The sequence below is a fragment of the Salvia splendens genome, chromosome 16 (genome assembly GCF_004379255.2).
Source record: "Salvia splendens isolate huo1 chromosome 16, SspV2, whole genome shotgun sequence".
Lineage (NCBI taxonomy): Eukaryota > Viridiplantae > Streptophyta > Magnoliopsida > Lamiales > Lamiaceae > Salvia > Salvia splendens.
The window spans coordinates 16,115,319-16,138,450 of record NC_056047.1 but is presented as its reverse complement, the minus strand read 5'-3'; the positions used below and the strand labels follow the sequence as shown (position 1 = coordinate 16,138,450).

At 37.5% G+C, this 23,132-nt stretch overlaps 1 protein-coding gene across 8 annotated transcripts; it reads left to right on the top strand.

The window, feature by feature from the left end:
• The first annotated feature begins 510 nt into the window (after window positions 1-510).
• LOC121770994 (calcineurin B-like protein 4) lies at window positions 511-23,072 on the top strand. 8 transcript variants are annotated; one of them, XM_042167789.1, is made up of 7 exons: window positions 511-781; window positions 856-938; window positions 1,021-1,080; window positions 16,191-16,299; window positions 16,394-16,446; window positions 22,728-22,808; window positions 22,962-23,072. In XM_042167789.1, the coding sequence occupies exons 1-7, from the start codon at window positions 709-711 to the stop codon at window positions 23,070-23,072; spliced, it is 570 nt and encodes a 189-aa protein (XP_042023723.1). In that variant the 5' UTR covers window positions 511-708. The 8 variants fall into 8 exon arrangements, 2 of the variants coding, with proteins under 2 accessions (XP_042023723.1, XP_042023724.1); XR_006043898.1 differs by lacking the exons at window positions 511-781; window positions 16,191-16,299; window positions 16,394-16,446; window positions 22,728-22,808; window positions 22,962-23,072 and adding exons at window positions 4,156-4,390; window positions 4,550-4,606; window positions 6,355-6,685 and having other exon boundaries at window positions 1,021-2,026; XM_042167790.1 differs by lacking the exons at window positions 16,191-16,299; window positions 16,394-16,446; window positions 22,728-22,808; window positions 22,962-23,072 and adding an exon at window positions 1,471-2,225.
• The last annotated feature ends 60 nt before the right edge of the window (window positions 23,073-23,132 follow it).

Below are 23,132 nucleotides of genomic sequence, written 5' to 3'. Positions count from 1 at the left end.
ACCCCAACCTAAAAATAATTAGTACTACTACTACTACTATTGTTGTTTTGGCTAACTAGCTTATAGTAAAAGAGATTTGGATGCAAAAATGAAGGCGATTGCACTCCTCGGAGTCCTCGCTCTCACTAAGATTACAAAAGTGTTGTGTATAATGCATTAATTACTATATTTGACAAAGTATGTGTGCACTTTCAATAGAAAAAGGCATGGCATTTGATCGCAACTTTCATTTACAAAATCAAACTTCCGACATAAGGCATATATTTTATGCCTGAAAGTAGGAAATAGGAATCAAGGCGCTGTGGAGCGACTACGTTCGATGTTAGTGCTCCTACCCTACATCTCCTCTTGATTTTTAACGGTAACTAAAGCACCTGATTCTACTTCTATTTTCACTAAGCCTGCGAATATAGTTAAAGCATATTTTCATCTCATTCTCTGTCAACCCCCGAACCATTAGTTCGCTCCTCGTATTTTAACGACTGATTTTTAAAGTTGCGGACGGACGGACGGACCAAAATCTATGAATTTTTAGACCTTTCTTCCTACTACTTATTAATTATTTTTTTACGCGTTTAACAAGTATACTTTATCTACGATTGATATTTAGTTAGTTACGGAAGGAACAATTTTTATTTAATCATCTCCCCATAAAATTATAAAATGTGGTAGCAATTGGAGTCTCTCTCTAGACTCTACTAGAGTGTAATGGGTTGTTTTTGCAGCAAGCAACGGCCACAGATATTTGAAGATCCATCTCTTCTCTCCTCTCAATCAAGATGTAATGGAGTACTATTATTTATTTTCTCATTATTATTTTATTTTATTTAAATTAAATTAAATTTGCAACTGCAGTTACACCTAAAGAGGTCAAAAAACTGAATGAGCTATTCAGAAAACTCGGCAGCACATTAGTCGACGATGGCTTCCTCAATAGAGTAATTTGTCCATAAATTTTGTATATTGTTTAATCCCACGAATTATTGCTATAAAATTCCATTTTTCATTTCTTTATTATAGGATGAATTTAAACTCGGATTGTTTCAGGACAGCAAGCAGCAGTCTGTTATTGCTGATCGGGTTCGTTACTTATATCATTTCCTTTAATATATATATATATATAGGGTATTCATCTATCAAAATACACCCTTAAGTACAAAAATACAGACCAAATCTAGAGCGTAGGATCTGACTATGGGCGGCCACGATTTAGGCTTGACAATCATTTTGTTATGTGATAATAAGAATGAATGGAGTCATAAAAGGGTAAAAATGGAAACAAAAAAAAATATGAACAGACGTTCCGTTTTTTCTTCGCGGTAATCATGGGATCATCACTCCACACGCCATTAACCTGATTGTTAGGTTCCCGCCTATTCACTTCGTCTCTCCCACCACAATATATCTAACTCCCCCCAAAAAAACCCCAATCACCAAAATCAAGCATTACATCTGTAATTTCTAAAGCAGCACAACCTTTACGATCACAGCAATGGTGAATACTCGAGCATCTGGATCTGCAACGACCGACTGAAAAGGTTAGATGTTTGTAGTATCCCATGGCTTATACCCCTTTCAAATACATCAAAACTAAAAGGGTTTTTTTTTCAACCAGTGTATGAAAGGAGGAACACTAAAAACAAGCCACCACTGATCCACAAAGCTCAAACCGGGAAATTGTTTTCCCCTTCTAGTTTATTTAATGAGTTAATACTAAATCAATTTTGGGAGCACCGTATGTAATTGTGATATTGTTCATAAACAGAAGCCCATTCTGCATCCAAACCAACAACAGAAGCATGCGAGTGTATGCATGACATAAATCCATATTATTATGCTTAATTTGTTTTATTCTTGTGCCGCTGCACTCTGAAAAAGTCAAAATAAAGAGATACAGAACAGAAAAATAATTGCTTGGCTACGAGGCATATTTATGTGAATTTTTAAATGTTATGTTCAAAGCTAATGTGATTATGTTTCAGGGCAATAGATTTGGGCAACTCCGACAACCACGGCCCAATAATTGGTATGTATCTAGTGATTGAAGCATGTATATTATAAGCGTATTAACATGTTTATATGTTATTATGACCTAACATGTTTATATGGTATTATGACCTATATTAGCGCATATTTTGACCCGGAAGTGTTTATTTTAATATTATTATTATTATTATTTAATCATATGACGTATTAATAGCATACCATGACCAAGATTGACCCTATGTTATTATGACTTCGTTCGGCGCATATCATGACACAATAGTGATCATTTAGCTGTTTATAGTATACGCGTAAGACGAATAAAATGCCTTTTATACGCAAGCTATATTTTAATCGTATGACAAATAAAAAGATTACCAGGACCAAACCTGACTATATGTTATTATGACCTATATTAGCGCATATTCTGACCCTAAGGTGTTCATTTACCTATTTGTATTATACTCATATGACATATTCGACGCTTACAATGACCAAAATTAACTATATTTTAATATACCTTTGGCTACCGTACAGTTGGTATGTATTTAATGATTAAATTGTGTAAGTATTTATCAAGAATTGGTTGTCATAATCAATGCAAATCGGTTATAAACATGCCTATTCAGAGGATGAAGATGAGTTGGAGAACAACAGACAATGCAAAAGATAGTGGTGTTTATTTACTTAGACACCTTGAAGTCTACATGGGTGAAAGGGAGGGACGATGGAATTGTGGACTAACGACAAAGAACAAAGGTGTGCTACAGTTTTTAAGAGCTAAATACAACCGTGTGTTTATGTTGGCAGGAATTAATCATAATGCGTTACTGAATAAAGATGCGGCATATAAACATTATGCGAAGGAAAACAAGAAAACCAAAATCAACGTAGAACACATGATAGCAAACTACGGATCGGTGCAAATGTATATTGCGTAGGTTAAATAAGTTTTTCATTTTGTTCGTTTCTTTGTTGACACTGTTACCCTTGTTTTGGAATTGCGTTTTACACAGCTCATGCATATCAAACACAACGTAAATTGTTTCACCTATAAATTATGAATTTTTTGAGAGCAATTCCATCTTATTGTTTTCCTATTGGAAGTGTTTTTTCGAAAACTGGTGCTGTAAACAGTAACCCATATATTGAGTCATAATAGAGTGCATATGTAGGTCATAACATTTATAGTAAACAATGTGTCATAATAAGAATAACACCATAAATCAAACACAACGTTAAACTGTTTCACCTATAAATTATGAATTTTTTTAGAGCAATTCCATCTTATTGTTTTCCTATTGGAAGTGTTTTTTCAAAAACTGGTGCTGTAAACAGTAACCCGTATATTGAGTCATAATAGAGTGCATATGTAGGTCATAACATTTATAGTAAACAATGTGTCAAAATAAGAATAACACCATAAATCATTACCTAACACTATTGGGACCCAAACGAACTACCTAAACAACAGTACGATCGACACAAAAATAATTAGGTGTGTAACAAATACAGTACAACAAGCATGCATTTTTTAAGTGGAATAGATTTCAAGCAATCCACAAAAATTATGTAGAATAATAGACAACCATTTGGGTCATACTAATTGATGTTATGCGTCATAACAACAATATGTTAAAATAAGGTGAAACTATAACTACATTCAAATGTTAAGACTATGCATAACTACATTCATTGGAATACGGTATGCAAATTCGACGGAGTATTGGATAAGAATAAATTATGGGCTAATACACTACACTAGAGAGCAGTTAGAGGAGAGAATACGATGCAAAATTATAGGAATTAGTATAACTAACTATATAAAGTAATTTACTTAATTAACCTTTTTAGATTATAAATAATGGCCGTTATTTAATCTAATCTTAAGATTAGATTGTCTAATCCAATGGACATAAAACGGTCTGCAATTCTTGGTTTAAGGCCATTTTTGTTTTGATCAAATACCTATATATATATATATATATATATAGGGTCATGTTAAAGTCCTTTTCTATGCTTAGATTTAAGTTCCAATTTGATTTGGATCGTTGGATCTGCTAGATGAACGACGCTGATTTAAGTCCTACTTAAACATTCCGTAGTTCATTATTTCGTTTATTTCGTGCATTATGAGGGTGAATTAGTAATTTTACGTTCTAAAATCTGAAGAAAATGAGGAGCCGCGATTTTAGCAGGATACCTCCATCTACCGCCTCATTCATCAGAAACCGTATTTACTCCCGCTTCTCTCTCCAAAGCGTCTTCTCAAATTCCATTCAACTAGCAAACCCTAGCCGCCACCGCCATTGTATTCGCCGGTTAAACTGAAATTCAAGCCGTTTTACAGTCGATTTGCAAGCTTCGGTTCTGTTCTGAACAATACTCCACCGAGTTTTAAGAAGAGGTAGGGTTTTCCGATTGTTAATTTCGTGTTTCAATAACCCTTTCTTCAAGATTCGCCAGTAACACAACACCCACACCACCATTCAGCCGATTACCACCAATCCGACGTATTTGTTAATAAAATCAATCTCCGTTTTTGTTTGGTTGGATTCATTCGCAGATCTTAAAATGACAAAAAGAGGACGACCAACCAATTCACAGCAATCCCAGCCAGAGGGTGAGCTTTTGTCTGTAGGTTCAATTCGAATTGCTTTGTATGTTTGGTTTGTAATCCCACATAGAAAAACATAATTTGTACATTATTTGCATAATTGTGTGCATTAATTTAACTACTGTATCCATTAGTCGTATGCTGGTTGATTGTATTTGTATAAAATTATTCAATGTTGGCGTGTTCATTACTGTGATGGATATGGACATTATATGTGTATTTTGATGGTTTGAAGTTGTCGCGGAGTTGGTGTAATCTGTATATGTGCATTCCCTGCTATGATAAATGGTTTATAAAATCTGTTTGTTCATTACTTGATATAAACTGTACGTTATTTGCCAATGTGACTATAGTATTTTAACATGTAAATGCAGTTTGCTCATATCTTTTTTAATTTGTCAGATAACAAGTGTAATATTTGTGTTTTTAGAATCTCAATCCATTATTGTTAATGTGTGAGTACATTGTGAATGTTGTTGGTTGGATTTTAGATTGTGAAAGAGTAAATTCAGAAACTGTTTGCTCATTACGTTATTTAAACGCTTCATTATTTGCCAATGAGACAACATTATTTCAGATTCTGAATGAATTATGGTCGTTTCTGTTTTAAATTCGCAGATGACAAATGTGATATTTGTATATTCATTAATTCATATATACTCTACATTATTTTTATATGTCAATGCATTATTTTCCTATATCCTTGAATTACCTGTATGAGTACATTGTGAATGTTGGTGGTGGGGATTCTGATTTTGAAAAAAGTAAATAGAAAATACGTTTGTTCATTACTTGATGTGATGTCTTCATTATTTGCCAATGTGACAACATTATTTTAATCTGTAAATGCATTATGGTCATTTCTGTTTTAAATTGCCAATTAACAAATGTAATATTCGCATATTCATTAATTCATATAAACTCTGCATTATTTTTATATGTCAATTCATTATTTTCATAAATCCTTGAATTACCTGAATGAGTACATTGTGAATGTTGGTGGTGGGGTTTTAGATTTTGGAAAAAGTAAATCGAAAATCTGTTTGTTCATTACTTGAGGTGATGTCTGCATTATTTGCCAATGTGACAACATTATTTTAATCTTTGAATGCAATATGGTCATTTCTGTTTTAAATTGACAGATAACAAATGAAATATTTGTACATTCATTAATTCATATAAACTCTGCATTATTTTTATATGTCAATTCATTATTTTCATATATCCTTGAATTACCTGAATGAGTACATTGTGAATGTTGGTGGTGGGGTTTTAGATTTTGGAAAAAGTAAATAGAAAATCTGTTTGTTCATTACTTGATGTAATGTCTTCATTATTTGCCAATGTGACAACATTATTTTAATTTGTGATTGCATTATGGTCATTTCTGTTTCAAATTGACAGATAACAAATGAGATATTTGTATATTCATTAATTCATATAAAGTCTGCTTTATTTTTATATGTCAATGCATTATTTTCCTGTATCCTTGAATTACCCGTATGAGTACATTATGAATGTTGTTTGTTCATTACTGGATGTAATGTCTTCATTAATTGCCAATGTGACAACATTATTTTAATATGTGAAACCATTATGGTCATTTCTGTTATAAATTGGCAGATAACAAATGTGATATTTGTATATTCAATAATTCAAGTAAACGCTGCATTATTTTCATATCTCAGTGCATTATTTTCCATATCCTTGGATTATGTTTCTAATTCATGATGCAAGTTGCTGCTGCTTGACAGGGACCAAGCAACTACGAATGAACATAGAGGATGCGGTATATGAGTTACTCCCCGTTGGAATTGCACAAAAATTCCGGGAGCGACTAGCGGATGCATCCACAAGTAGTGCGCAAACCGAGTCTGACGATAAAAAGAACAAGGGAAGGAAGGATGACTATTTATACTGCCGGCGTACACCAGCCGAGTTCTTGGCATGCTTGAAGAGTCTAACACCGCAGCAAAAGGGAGTTGTGGCAGAAGTTGGCATGCTTGAAGAGTTCTTGGCATGCTTGAAGAGTCTAACACAACATAATTTGTACATTATTAGCATAATTGTGTGCATTAATTTAACTACTGTATCCATTAGTCGTATGCTGGTTGATTGTATTTGTATAAAATTATTCAATGTTGGCGTGTTCATTACTGTGATGGATATGGACATTATATGTGTATTTTGATGGTTTGAAGTTGTCGCGGAGTTGGTGTAATCTGTATATGTGCATTCCCTGCTATGATAAATGGTTTATAAAATCTGTTTGTTCATTACTTGATATAAACTGTACGTTATTTGCCAATGTGACTACATTATTTTAACATGTAAATGCAGTTTGCTCATATCTTTTTTAATTTGTCAGATAACAAGTGTAATATTTGTGTTTTTAGAATCTCAATCCATTATTGTTAATGTGTGAGTACATTGTGAATGTTGTTGGTTGGATTTTAGATTGTGAAAGAGTAAATTCAGAAACTGTTTGTTCATTACGTTATTTAAACGCTTCATTATTTGCCAATGAGACAACATTATTTCAGATTCTGAATGAATTATGGTCGTTTCTGTTTTAAATTGGCAGATGACAAATGTGATATTTGTATATTCATTAATTCATATATACTCTACATTATTTTTATATGTCAATGCATTATTTTCCTGTATCCTTGAATTACCTGTATGAGTACATTGTGAATGTTGGTGGTGGGGATTCTGATTTTGAAAAAAAGTAAATAGAAAATACGTTTGTTCATTACTTGATGTGATGTCTTCATTATTTGCCAATGTGACAACATTATTTTAATCTGTGAATGCATTATGGTCATTTCTGTTTTAAATTGCCAGTTAACAAATGTAATATTCGCATATTCATTAATTCATATAAACTCTGCATTATTTTTATATGTCAATTCATTATTTTCATATATCCTTGAATTACCTGAATGAGTACATTGTGAATGTTGGTGGTGCGGTTTTAGATTTTGGAAAAAGTAAATCGAAAATATGTTTGTTCATTACTTGAGGTGATGTCTGCATTATTTGCCAATGTGACAACATTATTTTAATCTTTGAATGCAATATGGTCATTTCTATTTTAAATTGACAGATAACAAATGAAATATTTGTACATTCATTAATTCATATAAACTCTGCATTATTTTTATATGTCAATTCATTATTTTTATACGTCAATTCATTATTTTTATAGCCTTCTCTCTCTTCAAAATCAGACGACTCGCTGAGCTACTGGCGTGGCCCTTGGTCTTCACGACATCCGGAGGATGCACCTCAACTACTTCAGGCCTGACCATGCCATAAAACTCTTCAACCATACGCCTCTTCTCAGATGCGGAGGTAGTCGGGTTACCAGCTTGAAGAGAGTTGCCAAGTTCTTCGACGCCCCCAACGAATGCACGTAGCACTTCAATGTCTGTCTCAAAGCGTCTAAGAAACCCATAAAACATCGAAATCGCTTGCTTAGACACAGTTTTCCTATCGTTGTTATTAATGTGTAAGTATTATACCCTAGCCCGTAGGCTTATTAAACCCTTGAGTTAAACAAGAAACGTGTGCCAAATATCGAAACACGGCACATCAAAACCCTAAATGAATGATGCATACTCTCGGTCCTTCATTAATTCCTCCAACGTATTATGCATTACACAGACAATAGATATCATTATGCACATTTATTTGGTGCATTATATGTATCCTTGCACCTTTTTCATAAATTTATTCGGTAAAATATGTAAATTTCAAAAATACGTGATGTTTATATACGTCAGTTACGCCCTATTTTACAACTTCCATATAATGTGTAAGTACTATACCCTAGCCCCTAGGCTTATTAAACCCTTGGGTTAAACAAGAAACGTGTGCCAACATCGAAACACGGCACATTAAGAGCCATAATTAATGAGGCATACTCGTGGTCCTTCATTACATCCTACAATGTATTATGCATTATACAAACAATAGACATCATTATGCATAATCAAGTCGTGCATTATATACATAATCAACGTACAAAAGCACCATTTGTCAAACAACGAAACACGGCACATCTTATTCGTATGCATTGCTGTTCACATATTAAGCATTATATGGTCAAGAATATCCATTACCCATTACCATGTGGTGCATTATTCGTATCTTTTTAAGCTAGACCCTTAATAATTCTATCATACACGCGGTCTTCCACAACGATTACGTTTCTCAACCTGTCCTATACCCCAATCCCCCCAGAATTGAGAACCGTACACCATTAACAAAAACATATAGGACAAATACTCAACAATGGGCAACATGTTTAAACACAACCGATACATATACCACGAGCGATTAATCGGACTAATCAGACTTGCTCACCAAGAATCGACTATTCGGATTGATCTTTATTGTTATTAACAGAACCGATACATTAAAACACGAAGGCGGAGCTAAATTACCTTCTTCCAATAATGAGAGAACAACGATCTCTACAACGCCGATAACAAACGACACTAAACAATTTAGCAATTATCGGATATCCGATAATTGCAAGGAATGGCTGAGCGAAATAATCAATTAGAGAGAAGAGAATGGGGTAGTACACGTCTAGAGTGAAAAAACAATTGCAGAGAGAAGAATAACCGTGAAGATCTTCAGAGGAGTAAATTAAGGAAGATACCATAACTAACAAAAACACTGATTACCAATTTAGCCTTTTTCAATTTGTTTAGTGATTATTTTAATTGATTCAACCCACTCATTTAGGCCCTAGGATTTAGTAAGGCACCGATTCTTGACGAGTCTAGACCGTGTGTTACTCTGATGGAAATGGTACTTCCAACTGTGGTTCCGCAAGACAAAGGAAAGGGGAAGGCGATACAACTCAGGGGAAGGCGATACAACAGCAGGCTGGAGATGTGGTAAGGAAAAGTTTTGTTCATTTTGCAAACAAAGTTTGTAACATTTAAATATGAGATGGAAATTATTTGCTGGATTAGTTAGTGTCTTATAAACGCTTCATTCTTTGACCATGTGACTACATTATTTTAATATGTGAATGCAGATTGGTCATATCTGTTTTAAATGGGCAGATAACAACTGCAATAATTTTATATTCATTTAATCATATAGTCTATGCATTATTTTAGTATGTCAATGCATTATTTTCCCTATATGAGTACATTGTGAATGTTGTTGCTGTGGTTTTAGATTGTGAAAGAGTAAATTGAAAATGTGTTTGTTCATTATATGTCAAAATCGCTTCATTATTTTACAAGTGTGCCTACATTATTTTAATATGAGAATGCATTATGGTCATTTCTGGTTTAAATTGGCAGATAACAAATGCGATATTTGTGTATTCATTAATTCATATAAACACTGCATTGTTTTCATATGTCAATGCATTGTTTTTCATATGTGTTTGTTCATTACTGTATATAATATCTTCATTATTTGTGAATGTGACAACATTAATTTAATATGTGAATCCATTATGGTTATTCTTGTATGGTGAATTTATGGTCGTGTGCCAGTCAAATGGTCAGTGTGTGAATGTAATACAGGTGTGTTCATTATTTCTTATAATCTGGTCATTATGGATATATTGAGATGCATTACAAGTATGGTGTCAACCATCATGGTACTGTTGTTTTAACAACTTCGAAGCGCTAGATGACTGCTCGTATGCTCAACGGTTGTGACATCTGTATTTTACATATCCATCCTCTAATGTGTAGGAGAAGAACAGGACGAGGGCTAGAATCAAAAAGCCAACTCTAGCTGCAAGGTCGCCGTTCAATGAGAGGGCTGTCAGACTTACAGCCAAGGCCAACATAGTTGACAGAGAATTGTATTACTTGGTGCTAAGCACAGCAGCCACAAATAAGTAAGTTTGGAAATTTTGCTCATAAGCTATTTAACAAATCATTAGTTGTTGTTAAATTGTTAGTTGCCTCTCAGGGACGACGTTGTCTACAAGGATAGTTTCAAAGAAACATTGCATGGGGAGTTCCAATCATTAGCTCCATTCAAGAGGGTCAGCCCTGCAATTGTAGACACATGGTCTTCTTATTTGAACAACATGGAGCAGCTTAAAGCGCCAGAGACAGTGTCTAGGATGTTCTTCTCCACGAATCCTTGTGTGAGTGATCTACGCTTTAAACTCATGCGCAACCTAATGAGATACTATTAAATAACTAACTAGTTGTCCAAATAATTTCCAGAAGGAAACCGCTGTCGACGCTCCGACGGAGTGGAATGCGAAGCAAAAACTAGATACATTCTGGACCAGGCTCTTTGGAGAAGCGCTAGGAATGAGTATCCTTCAGTGGGAGACATTTGATATGGTGTGTGTTCCTTTGAGCATTATTCGGCAGAAACTGTGTATTATTTGGCTGAGTATACATATAACGATATCATTATTTGTACATTATTTATTGAATCCAACTGATCCATACTGAATTAGTTGTAATGAAAATAATCCGTCATTGTGCAGATCTTTTTCCCAATATGGGGTGCAGCGCAGGAATATGTGATATGTTTTGATTTGCCCGACGGGAAAATGAATATCATAGACCATAGCTTCCCAGAACCGGACGCCTCTGTTGAAGCAAAGTACGGCAAGACACCATCTCTTCTGGTAAGTAATAAGCTTACTACAATAGGCTGCCTTATGATTGAAATAATTCATATTAGAAAGAACTTAACCATTTTATTTGGTGGTGCAGAAAAAGTTCTTTTCTGAAGCACTAACGAGGTGCAAAGTTCCTAAGATGGCAGCCCAGGTGAGAAAGTGCCGAACACACGTGGTCACCATGCCGTGGAGAAACAACAACCTCATTGACGAGGGAGGGATCTATGTCATGCGTCACAAGGAAACTTATTTTGGAGAAAGTGAGAAAGACTGGGAATGTGGTCTCGGTCCGAGTGGAACTAAAAGCGTCGAGATGTTCCGCATCAAATATGCAAGGAACCTCTTGACATGTATTTACAACACTAGAGGCGGTGACAACCATAAGAAGGCGACTCGTTTTTGGAAAGAGAAGCCCGCGAAATTCAAGTTTGAGAACTGGGTCGACCTATACGGTATTGAGTGATGTGTGGTATGCATCATAGAATTGGTGATGGGACAAATATTGGCAGCGTTTAAGCAATCTATTGAATTTTATGGTTATCTTATTATTTGTAAAGTACAGTTTTTCGAACATCCAGTAGTATGATTTTTGGGACCAAAAGGCGTCTGCCATTGTGTTATGTTTTTCAAATCTTGTCCAAAATAACAACACAACACTCCATAATAATATCAAATAAGTACATATTAATGCATTTACTTTCGTCATTTTTTTTTAAAAATGAACAATATTGGGAATTTGATGTACATAGGTTACAAGATGATTTACTTGGTAAATAACAACGATGCATTCCACATATACGCAATGTATGGACGTCAACTAATACGAAACATCAAGAAAGATATTGTGCATTCTTCACGAACCCGATTATTTGTCAATGCATTATTTGTTATCTGCCTTCATTTAATCATATAGTCCATGCATTCTTTTAGTATGTCAATGCATTATTTTTCCTATATGATTACGTTGTGAATGTTGTTGATGTGGTTTTAGATTGTGAATGAGAAAATTGAAAATGTGTTTGTTCATTACATGACAAAATCTCTTCATTATTTTGCAAATGTGCATACATTAGTTTAATATGTGAATGCATTATGGTCATTTCTGTTTTAAATTGGCAGATAACAAATGTGATATTTGTTTATGCACTAATTAATATGTGAACCGGATTTGTGCATTGTATGTTTTACTATGCGCATTATTTACCTTTTTTCATGCATTACTTTGTGTGCATTATTTGATTTAATATTTACATTAGAGGCACTTTATAATGCAAATACGTTTTTTTCATAACCTGTCGTCTCTACTCAGTAGGTGTATTTTTCGTACTTATCATATGCATTATTATGTTAAGTTGTTTCATCATGTGTTCAATATTACAGCATTATTTATAATCCGAATTACATTTGTTGTGATAAGTCTAAGCTACAGTTGAACAAGGCTAATTAGAATCAATTATTACAATAAAAATGTAATTCCTGCGTTTAGTTATTTTTTATGAAACGGAAAAATGTAACAAACCAACAGAATAAGAAAATAGACGCCTATAAAAAAATTATCCGGCTACATTAATCCATAAATTACAACGTACTCTTACCCTTCCCCAACTCTTTCTCCATCTCCCTCTCTTTAAGCACAGGACAATTTCTGGAGTCATGGTGGCCCATCTCATCGCAACCCTTACACCGTCTTTGAGGCCGACTAGCATCCTTTATAGCCTTTTCCCTTTTCGAAATCAGTCGGCTCTTTGAGCTGCTAGCATGCCCCTTGGTCTTGACAACATCCGGAGGATGAACCTCAACAACTTCAGGCCGAACCATGCCATAGAAATCTTCAATCATTCGCCTTTTTTCAGTTGCTGACGTTGTCGGATTCCCAGCTTCCAGAGAGTTACCAAGGTCTTCAACACCGCCTACAAAGGCCCTTAGCAATTCAATGTCTCCCTCAAACCACCGGAGGAAACCATAGAACAGAGAAATGCCTTGCTTTAACAATGCTTGCCTATCATCCACAATAGACCTGGTAGGAATGTCCTCCTGTATTTCCCCATGTACCGCCTTTGCTAGCGGAGTCTTCATCCATCTACTCTGGCAGTATTTTTCTGGTATTTTCTTCAACTCATTGTTCCTGAAAATGAAAAAAATATGTCTGCACAAATATCCATGCCTGCCAAAGAGTTTGCATTCGCAATAATATGACTCATCACTCCTATCATGAGTTACCAAATACGCTTTGCGATTGCTATCCCCAAACTTGTATGTGTCAACAAATTCAGACGAAGAAAATCCTAGCATGCGACATCTATCATTACCTTCAACGATTTCTTCCTGTATTTTTCTGAACATCGTATCGGTGTAAAGCGTCGAAGCATGTTTCTCAAACGGCAAGGTAGTCGCCAAAATGGGCAAAGCAGTGGCATCGTGGTAGTCTAACGCCGTCCTACTGTTACGCTGAAAATCAACAGCATGGTTGAAATTCAAGTAGAACTCGGCTATGTTCGCACGGGGCTTCAAAAATCTCTTGTAGAAACTGTTCTCCGATTCGGAAATGGATGTTGTCCTAATCATCGAACCCAGTGGAAAATCTCTAAAATATGCCGGTATCCAGAAATGCATGTGTTCGTACAATGACTTAAACCAATCAATGTCTTCCAACCCATGACTTTCCACAACTCTTTTCCACTCCTCTTCAAATTCGTCAGGCTCAAGCAGATCGGACCAAACGCATGCACTGAATTCCTTCTTGAAAATTTCATCCATGAGCAACCTATTTGGGACCTTGGTGGACAACTTGTGCATTATGTGCCACATACACCATCGGTGACGCGTGCCAACCAAAACCTCTTCAATGGTTGATCTCATTCCATTGTCTTGATCTGTCACGATCATCTTCGGTGCTATGCCCATGCATTCAACAAAATGTCTAAACAACCATCCAAACGCCCCTGTTTTCTCATTGCATACCAAGCCAGCGGCAAAGGTTACAGAGCTTCCATGATTGTCCTTTCCCGTGAAAGGACAGAATATCATGCAATACCTACATAAACAATCATTTGCGTGTCAACAACTAAATCCAACTAAAATATAATGAATCAGAAACGGAATTGTAATGTACGAATATGTACTTGTAATGCACTTGATATAATTACCAAATAGAATCAAATCTAATCCGACTAATGCAACTGTTATGCTAATATAATGAATCCAAACGTAATTAAAATGCACTTACTATTGCAGCAACATATATACCTGTTTGTGTTATAGGTGGTGTCAAAGGCTACAATGTCACCAAACATATGGTAGTTCCGTTTCATTAAGCCGTCACACCAAAACAACGCAACCAACTGGTTGTTTTCATTAACCTCATAATGATATGTGTACGACTCAGACATCTCCTTCTTTTTCGCCATGTCGTCCAATACCATTTGCACATCGAAACCATGCGCATATGCTTTAATGTCACGTGACGCATTTCTGATGTCACCGACCGTACAACCTACGAGGTCAAACCCACCAAGAGTTTCTTTCAAAACCTTAAATGTCAATGTGGGTCCAATATTCGCTTTTGAACAATCAATTATGAATTTCTGGTGAACGTCATCCAAATGACGGTTCACAGACATAAACTGCTGATGCTCGAACTCAACTATCTCATGGTTATGAACCTCGTTGAAATCATGTACCATATAACCTGGATGTCCATTATCAGAGAAATACTTGAAGGAAATACTAGCTTTACAACCACATCTCTTCGATAAGCGTCGGTGCTTCATTGAGAAACCGAAACGTGCATTCAACTGGTCATCGTCGATGGACTTCTTATGGCCCTCCCTATTGCATACGACGTAATACCACGTTGTAACTTCGTCCACCTTCCTCACACCTTGTTTGCGCGTGTCAAACCCAACGGCCCTAGCATACACATCATAAAACGCGAGAGCAAACTCTAATGATTCGAACCTCTGACCAACTACAGGCTTTATCAGCTCAGAACATGCAGGCACAACACGTCCTGTTTACAAACACGAAACAGTATACATGTTAAGCTATAGATGCATTATATGAAATATACTATACATTATATAACATAAAACAGTGCATTACATAAGCATAATTATACATTACATGTATAATTTTTCATAACTAATCATTCGATGTTAAACCAACGTAAATGTTTTGAATCGCATATTATACCACAACCTGGGCCCAGAAATCGGCAACCCTACGGGGAAGATTGAAAGCCAATGTCACGTGAAATAACAAAAACTATAAACTTGAATAAACCGTAGCAACAACAAAACCGTTAAACATCTAAATTTATTCAATAAACCAACACCCAAGCACACAAACATGAAACAATAATTCGCTGAGTTAAACATATTGGGTCGTGCGGCTGAATTACACATAACAGTTGTTAGAAACTGCAATATTAAACAACAAATCAGCAACCAAATCATGGTCCAACAATTTTTTCCCTTATTATAACAATTGACAGCAACCAATTCAGTTCACATGGGCGAAAATTGCAATATTACCTTCTTCCATTGATACTTGAAATACCGGGGATGAACCGTATTCGTAAGATTTGGATTCAAAAAATCGATTCAACAAAGATTGATCGTCGATCAACAGTAAGCACTCGGCCAAACGCTGGAATATGGAGCACGCAGTGGACTAAATCTGGAAAAGATTAGCTGCAAAACTGCAATAAGCATTGAGGGAGGTATTCACGCCACTTTCCATAACTAACTACAACACAGAATTTCAATTATACCCTTCTCACGTAAATAATGCATGCAATCTGATAATTAGAATCAATTATTTAGTCCATTGGATCGGCTCAAATAAAGGGTGGAGATTAAGAAGGAGATTGGATTTAATAGGTGAAAAGGATTTGAACACAATCCTATATATATATAGCCTTTTATTAATTAAATTATTTGTTTTCCAACCATAAATTTTCAGTTGTTTGATATGTTCGACTCGAAGCACGATGGCGTGATAGATTTCGGAGAGTTCATCAGATGTTTGAGCATTTTTCATCCCGACACGCCTCAAGAAGAGAAAGCTGTCTGTATGGATTTACATATAGTTGTAATTCATTTTAATAGTTTCAATTTTAAGTATATATCGCCATGCAACAACACTTTGATTTTCTATTGCTACAGTTGCTTTCCATTTATACGACATATGGCAAACTGGCTACATCGAAAAGGATGAGGTAAATATGTAGTGTTAAAGATGGTTATCGAGAGATTTGGGCTATGCATATTGGAGTGTTTGAAGAAGATTGAAGAAGATGATTGGTGTTTTTATTTCTGTGTGTTGAATACCACAATACTTCTCCTTTTTATAGTTAGGAGTACAATGTATTTTAGGAAGTAGATAAATCTATTCTAGGACAATAAATGCCATATCAATTATGTATCTCTTCCCTCTAATGTCTCCTTTGATTTTGGTAATGTGATCTTGAATGATTCCTCCAATTTCTCCTTTGAGTTTTGGTATGTTTGACACTCCCCCTCAAGTTGAGCAATGATATCCCCGATGCTTAACTTGTCCAATATCTCTTTGAAGATTTTTGGGTGAACGGCCTTGGTCAATATGTCTGCAAGTTGTTCTTCAGAACGGACAAACGGAAACTCAATAATGCCTCCTTCCAGTTTTTCTTTGATGAAGTGTCGGTCCACTTCTATATGCTTTGTTCTGTCGTGTTGCACCGGATTTTCTGAGATGCTAATGGCAGCCTTGTTATCACAAAACAACTGACTCTTCCGAGTAGGTGGGAAACCAATCTCGGTGAGCAATCTCCTCAACCACAGGATTTCCATGAGTCCACTTTTCATTCCTCGGAACTCGGCTTTAGGGCTAGAAAGAGCTACAACCTTTTGTTTCTTGCTCCTCCAAGTAACCAAGTTTCCCCCGATGAACGTAAAGTAACCTCCTGTAGATTTCCTATCCACTGGATTACTTGCCCAATCAGCATCTGTGTAGCCATCAATCTCTAGGTCTTCCCTCTTGGCTAGAAATATTCCATAGTCTATCGTACCTTTCAAGTACCGTACGATCCTCAAGGCTGCCTCCATGTGGTTAGCTTGAGGTTGGTGCATGAACTGGCTCACAATGCCCACTGCATATGCAATGTCTGGTCTCGTATGTGAGAGATAGATGAACTTTCCAACAAGTCGTTGATATCTTTCCATGTCTGCTAGTTCCGTTCCTTTCTCTATCTTCAGACCATGGTTTGGAACCATTGGGGTGTCGGCAGGCTTACTCTCGAGGAGACCTGTTTCCGCCAACAGATCTAAGACATACTTTTTCTGCCTTAGGAATATTCCGTGTCGAGATCTCAACACTTCTATTCCCAAGAAGTATTTCAGCTCTCCTAGATCCTTCATCTCAAATTCCTTGAACAGGTTTTCCTTTAACCTCTAGATTTCTTCCACATCATCTCCAGTGATAATCATGTCATCAACATAGATAATCAGATATGTTACCTTGTCGTCTCTCAGTTTTGTGAAGAGCGTGTGATCGGAATGACTTTGTTGGAATCCATGCTTGGTCATAGCCTGGCAGAATCTTCCAAACCAGATTCATGGAGACTGCTTCAATCCGTACAGAGTTTTTCGTAACCGGCACACCTCTCCTTCTCCAAACTCTTCGGAGAAACCAGGTGGGACCTCCATGTATACTTCCTTGTTTCGTTCAAGCTCTCCATGAAGAAAGGCGTTGGTCACGTCAAACTGGTGCAGTGTCCAGTCTTTACACGCTGCTACTGATAGTAGTGTTCGCACGGTTTCCATCTTAGCCACTGGGGAGAACGTCTCTTCATAATCCACTCCATATACTTGGGTGTACCCTTTTGCCACTAGTCTCGCCTTGTATCTCTCGATTGAACCATCTGCTCTTCTCTTTATGGTGAATATCCATCGACATCCAACTGGCTTCTTTTCTTCCTGTAGTGCACATTTCTCCCATGTGTCATTTTTCATCAGGGCATCTATCTCCTTCTTCATGGCTTCTCTCAAGTGCTTATGTCTGTTGGCCTCTTCAAAGGACTGAGGGATGTCTTCTTCCTCATACAAGGTAGCTTTGAATGCCTTGGCCATTTCTGAAAGGTGCCTGTGAGCAATATTGGATACTGCATATTTGGCCTTTCTTCCTTTCCAGTCTGGTGAGTACCGTCGTGGAGGAACCCGACTTGTTCTTCTTGGGGGCAACTCGTATGTGCCTCCACTTTCTCCACTAACTCCACATTCTTCGTTATTTCCCCTATCAAGATTAGTGCATTCCAAGGGCGTATTATCAAAATCTGAACTGTTTACCTCAGGAATCGAAGACGGGGTTGACGGTTGGTCATTGCCACTTTGGTCTTCGTTCTGTACTACTGGACTCGACGGCCCGGCGGTGTTGCTAACCTCCTCAGGTGGACCAACGCCTGTGATAGGGCTTGGCTGTGACTCTCCCCCTATCTGATGTTCCCCTGGATGTGGTTCTCCCCCTAAATGGTAGTCTCCAATATCATAGGTGGTCATCTTTTGGACTATTGTCTGATGTCTCCCCCTGACTACTAGATTGGTCGTAGAAATACTCTCCTTCCACAAAATCACAATTCATGGTGGTGTGGATCCTATGGGTTTTCGGGTCATAGCAGCGGTATCCTTTTTGGTTTTTTCCATAGCCAAGGAAGACACATTTGAGGGCACAGGGATCAAATTTGGTACGTTCATGTTTTGGAATGTGGACAAAAACAGAGCATCCAAATACTCTTGGTTCAAGGGATAGGGATGATGGGATTTCGAAGTGCTGAGGAAATGTGTCTAGGGGAGTCTTAAAGCCAAGAATGCCGGTGGGTAGTCGATTTATGAGGTAAACGACAGTAGATATAGCTTCTGGCCAGAAAGACTTGGGTATTTTGGATTCAATGAGGAGAGCTCGGGTTATTTCGAGGATATATCGGTTTTTTCTTTCGGCTACCCCATTTTGTTCTGGATTGTATGCATACGAGGTTTGGTGGATTGGGCCTTTTTTCCTAAAAACTCTTGCATTTTGTTGTTGACAAATTCCCCCTATTGTCTGATCTAAGGGCCTGGATGGTTAGTTTGTATTGAGTTTGAATAAGGTTATAGAAATCTACGAACTTATCAAACACATCATGCTTATTTTTCAAAAAATAGATCCAGGTCATGCGGGAATAGTCATCAATAAAAAGCACAAAGTAACGAAAACCCTGTCCCCCAGTGATAGGAGCAGGACCCCAAACATCAGAGTGTATTAAAGCAAAAGGAGTTTTGACTCTCGTATTGTTTATCTTGAAAGAATGTTTATGATTTTTGGCTAAAACACAAGTATCACAATGAAAAGAGTTCAAAGATTTAGCTAATTTAGGAAAAAGAAGGCGAAAATATCCTAAGGATGGGTGCCCTAACCGACGATGCCAAAGCCAAGTCTGTCTGTCTGTCGGTCCGGGAGTCAGCATCATTGCAGCACTCTGTTGGGCTATCTCATCCACGTAGTACAGTCCGCTTCGCTCAGTGTCACACCCAACTATCGTCCCCGTCTTGATATCCTGCAACATACAAAATCGAGGTTGCATTAGCAATTTACAGTTCAGTTCCTTAGTCACGTGACTAATGGACAAAAACTTATGAGATAACGACGGAACAAATAGGCAATTAGAGAGGCAGAGAGTGGGTGAGATGTGTATAGTGCCCGCCCCCATAACTCGTGCCAGGTTCCCGCTGGCAGTTTGGACATGTGTTTTTTTTGAGGTGGTAATGGATACAAAGTCTGAGGCTTCGAATGAAATTGTGTCGGTCGATCCACAGTAAAAAATCCAGTGTGGGTCTTTTAGGCCAGAAGTGGAAGTGGAGGAGCAGGCTAAAGCGTCAAACGAGTTGTGGCATGGAATGGTGGGCTGATGTTGGACAATGACGGATTTTTGGGGTGCAATTTGTAAGGTTTTTGCGAGTGGGGGTTTAATTTGGAATTTGGTGGAAGTATGGGGTGGGTTTTGGGATATTTTCAATCGGTGGGGTGGACTTTGACATTTTTTAGAGTTATTAGGTAGTTTTGTTGGAGTATTTTCAGGGTGGGGGCCTTTTTGTGATTGTGAAGGGTTTTGGGGTGGTTTTGGAGAGATGGTTATAGGCTGGGGTTGGGTACGGGATTTCGGTAATTTGTGGGGTGCCTTTGGGATTTCGGAAAGAAGACGGTTTAAATAGGTTTTCTTAACCCTAGCTGTCTCCCCCATTTGGCCCGTCTCCCTCAATTGGTCTGGAGAAACCCTAGTTCCTTCCGCCCTACCCGTGCCGTCTCTGCCGTTGAGGCCTCCGATCTGTGAATCGTTACGCATGTGCTAGCGCGACGGACGCAGTTGGGGCTTTTTCCGCCGTTCTAGTTTCACCGCCACTGCCGTTGGCTCCGCCGTTGCCGTTGCCTCCACTGCCGCCCGCCGGGATCTCGGTGTAGGTGGCGTGTTCAAGAGCAATAGCCGCTGAGGCTCTTCCGCCTCCTCTGCCCCCGCCGCTTCGTCCTGCATTTCGAGCTTGTCTCGCTCGTTTCATCTCTTCCCACCACTCCAGGAAGCTGTGAATGTGGAAGCACGTCTCCCTGGTGTGTTTCTTTCCCCCCCACAGTGGCTACATACTAATTTCATCTTATCTTCATCTTTGGGATTCCTTTGTGGTTGGCTGTGTTGTGGTGTGGGAGTTCGGTTCCGATCGATTGTGTCCAGACCCACGCCAATTCCAGGTTCTGGATTGAGTAGCTTCTCATTCACTGATTCTCGTCTCACCAGCCCGTACGCTTTTCTCGCCGTTGGGATTGGGTCCATATTTAGAATCTCCCTCTTAATCTTGTTGTATCTGTGATCGTCTAATGCCCAAACGAATTGATACAACTTGTGCCTCTGTGTGTTTTGGTTGTATTTTTCAATGCTTGTTGGGGTGTCCATTGGGTTTGGATCTCTGGTGTCGATTGATATCCAGAGGTCTTGAAGCTTCTGCCATAGATTTTCTAGAGTCATTTCGCCTTGTCTGATGGTGTACGCTTGTCTATGCAGGTCTGAAATCTGGAATTGGTCGGCGCCGCTCCCATACGTTGTGGCTAGACTATCCCACAAGTCGAATGCCGTTTCGTATTGGGAGACCTCGTTTACGAAGCTGGCATCGATGTAGCTTATGATCCAGTTGAAGCAACAATCATCTCTTTGCTGCCATCGATTGTAGCTTGGATCTGTCGGAGGGGGAGGGTCTGTAACTCCAGAGATGTGAGACGCCAGGCCATTCCCTCGAATCGCCCGACTCATCAGTTTGGCCCACAATGGATAATTATCTTCGTTGAGTTTCTCGGCCAGGCATACTTCGCCTAGTGATTCAATGGATGAAGGCTGTTGGTTTTGGTTTTTCTGAGACATGCTTAGTCTCATGAACTCAGCGAATTGTTCGACTGAGAGTGTAATTGGTGTGTTGTTTGAATCTGACATGGTTATTGGTTGTGTTTTGTAGGTTTCAAAGGGTCGGGAAAGGTACTTGAGACGATGGGTTCCATCCTAAAACCAATTGGTGATAGGAGGAGGGGCCCATGAGACTTATATACTAGTTTCAGTTTTCTCTTGACACCGATGTGGGACAGTTATACGTTATATTTTTCATTTCAATTGCCAACACCCTCCCTCAAACGTTGGACTTTTTTTTCTAATCGATTGGACAATCGGTTCAATTTTTTTCGATCGGTTGGGACCACTTGGCCCAAATTTTCAGCCCAGTTATACTGCTGGGTCAGTCATTTTTTTCGGTTTCAGCCCAGATATACTGCTGGGTCAGTTAAATATGACCCACAGTCGGCGACCCGCTCTGATACCATGATAAAGATGGTTATCGAGAGATTTGGGATGGCTATGCATATTGAAGTGTTTGAAGAAGATTGAAGAAGATGATTGGCGTTTTTATTTCTGTGTGTTGAATACCACAATCCTTCTCCTTTTTATAGTTAGGAGTACAATGTATTTTAGGAAGTAGATAAATCTATTCTAGGACAATAAGTGCCATATCAATTATGTATCTCTTCCCTCTAATGTCTCCTTTGATTTTGGTAATGTGATCTTGAATGATTCCTCCAATTTCTCCTTTGAGTTTTGGTATGTTTGACATGTAGTACCACAATGTAATTTTCATATGGATTAGGCACAAACCCATTTTTATAATGAGAATTACCACATATAGAGAATTAAAAAAAAAATTGAAACCAAGATTACACATTCATTCAGTAAAGCAGTGAAGTCAATGCAGTGACAGAACTTGAAATTTTAAAAAAAGCCAGTGCTAATAATAACATTTAGTATTATGTTAGTAACATTTTTAAAAATATTTAATTTTATAGTATATAATATCTTTACCATTTTACAAGACATTGGATGATATATTATAAGGGAGGTTTTGTAGGGTGATCTTACGTATCTGTTTGTGTTCAAGATTTTCTAACTAGCCTATTGGGGATAAGGTGAAGGAGATGATCATGGAATTACTACATGAATCGAGCTTGATTTTGACTGATGACATAATTCAATCTATAATAGACAAGGTATGAGGTTTTATTACAAAGACATTTTCGTATTTATAATTTCATCCTTTCATTATTATCTAGTATTGAATTTTTTGAATTATACATTGAGATTTAATTATTTATTGATCACTATTTTAGTAAAATATGTATTACTGATTTTTATGTGTGTAGACATTTGAGGAAGTGGACACAGAGAGAGATGGGAAGATAGATTTAGAAGAGTGGAAAGAATTTGCAGCCCGGAAACCATCTTTGTTGAGGAATATGACAATTCCCTTCTAAAAGTAGTAATTAATTTCTTTATTTATATCTTAATCATTCACTGATGAACTAATATGATTG

Excerpts from the sequence above, each read along its gene's own strand:
- LOC121770994 (XM_042167789.1), top strand. The coding sequence starts at position 709 with ATGGGTTGTTTTTGCAGCAAGCAACGGCCACAGATATTTGAAGATCCA. Across the intron at positions 782-855 it reads TCTCTCCTCTCAATCAAGAT|TTACACCTAAAGAGGTCAAA; the intron begins GTAATGGAGTAC and ends TTGCAACTGCAG. Across the intron at positions 1,081-16,190 it reads AGTCTGTTATTGCTGATCGG|TTGTTTGATATGTTCGACTC; the intron begins GTTCGTTACTTA and ends ATAAATTTTCAG.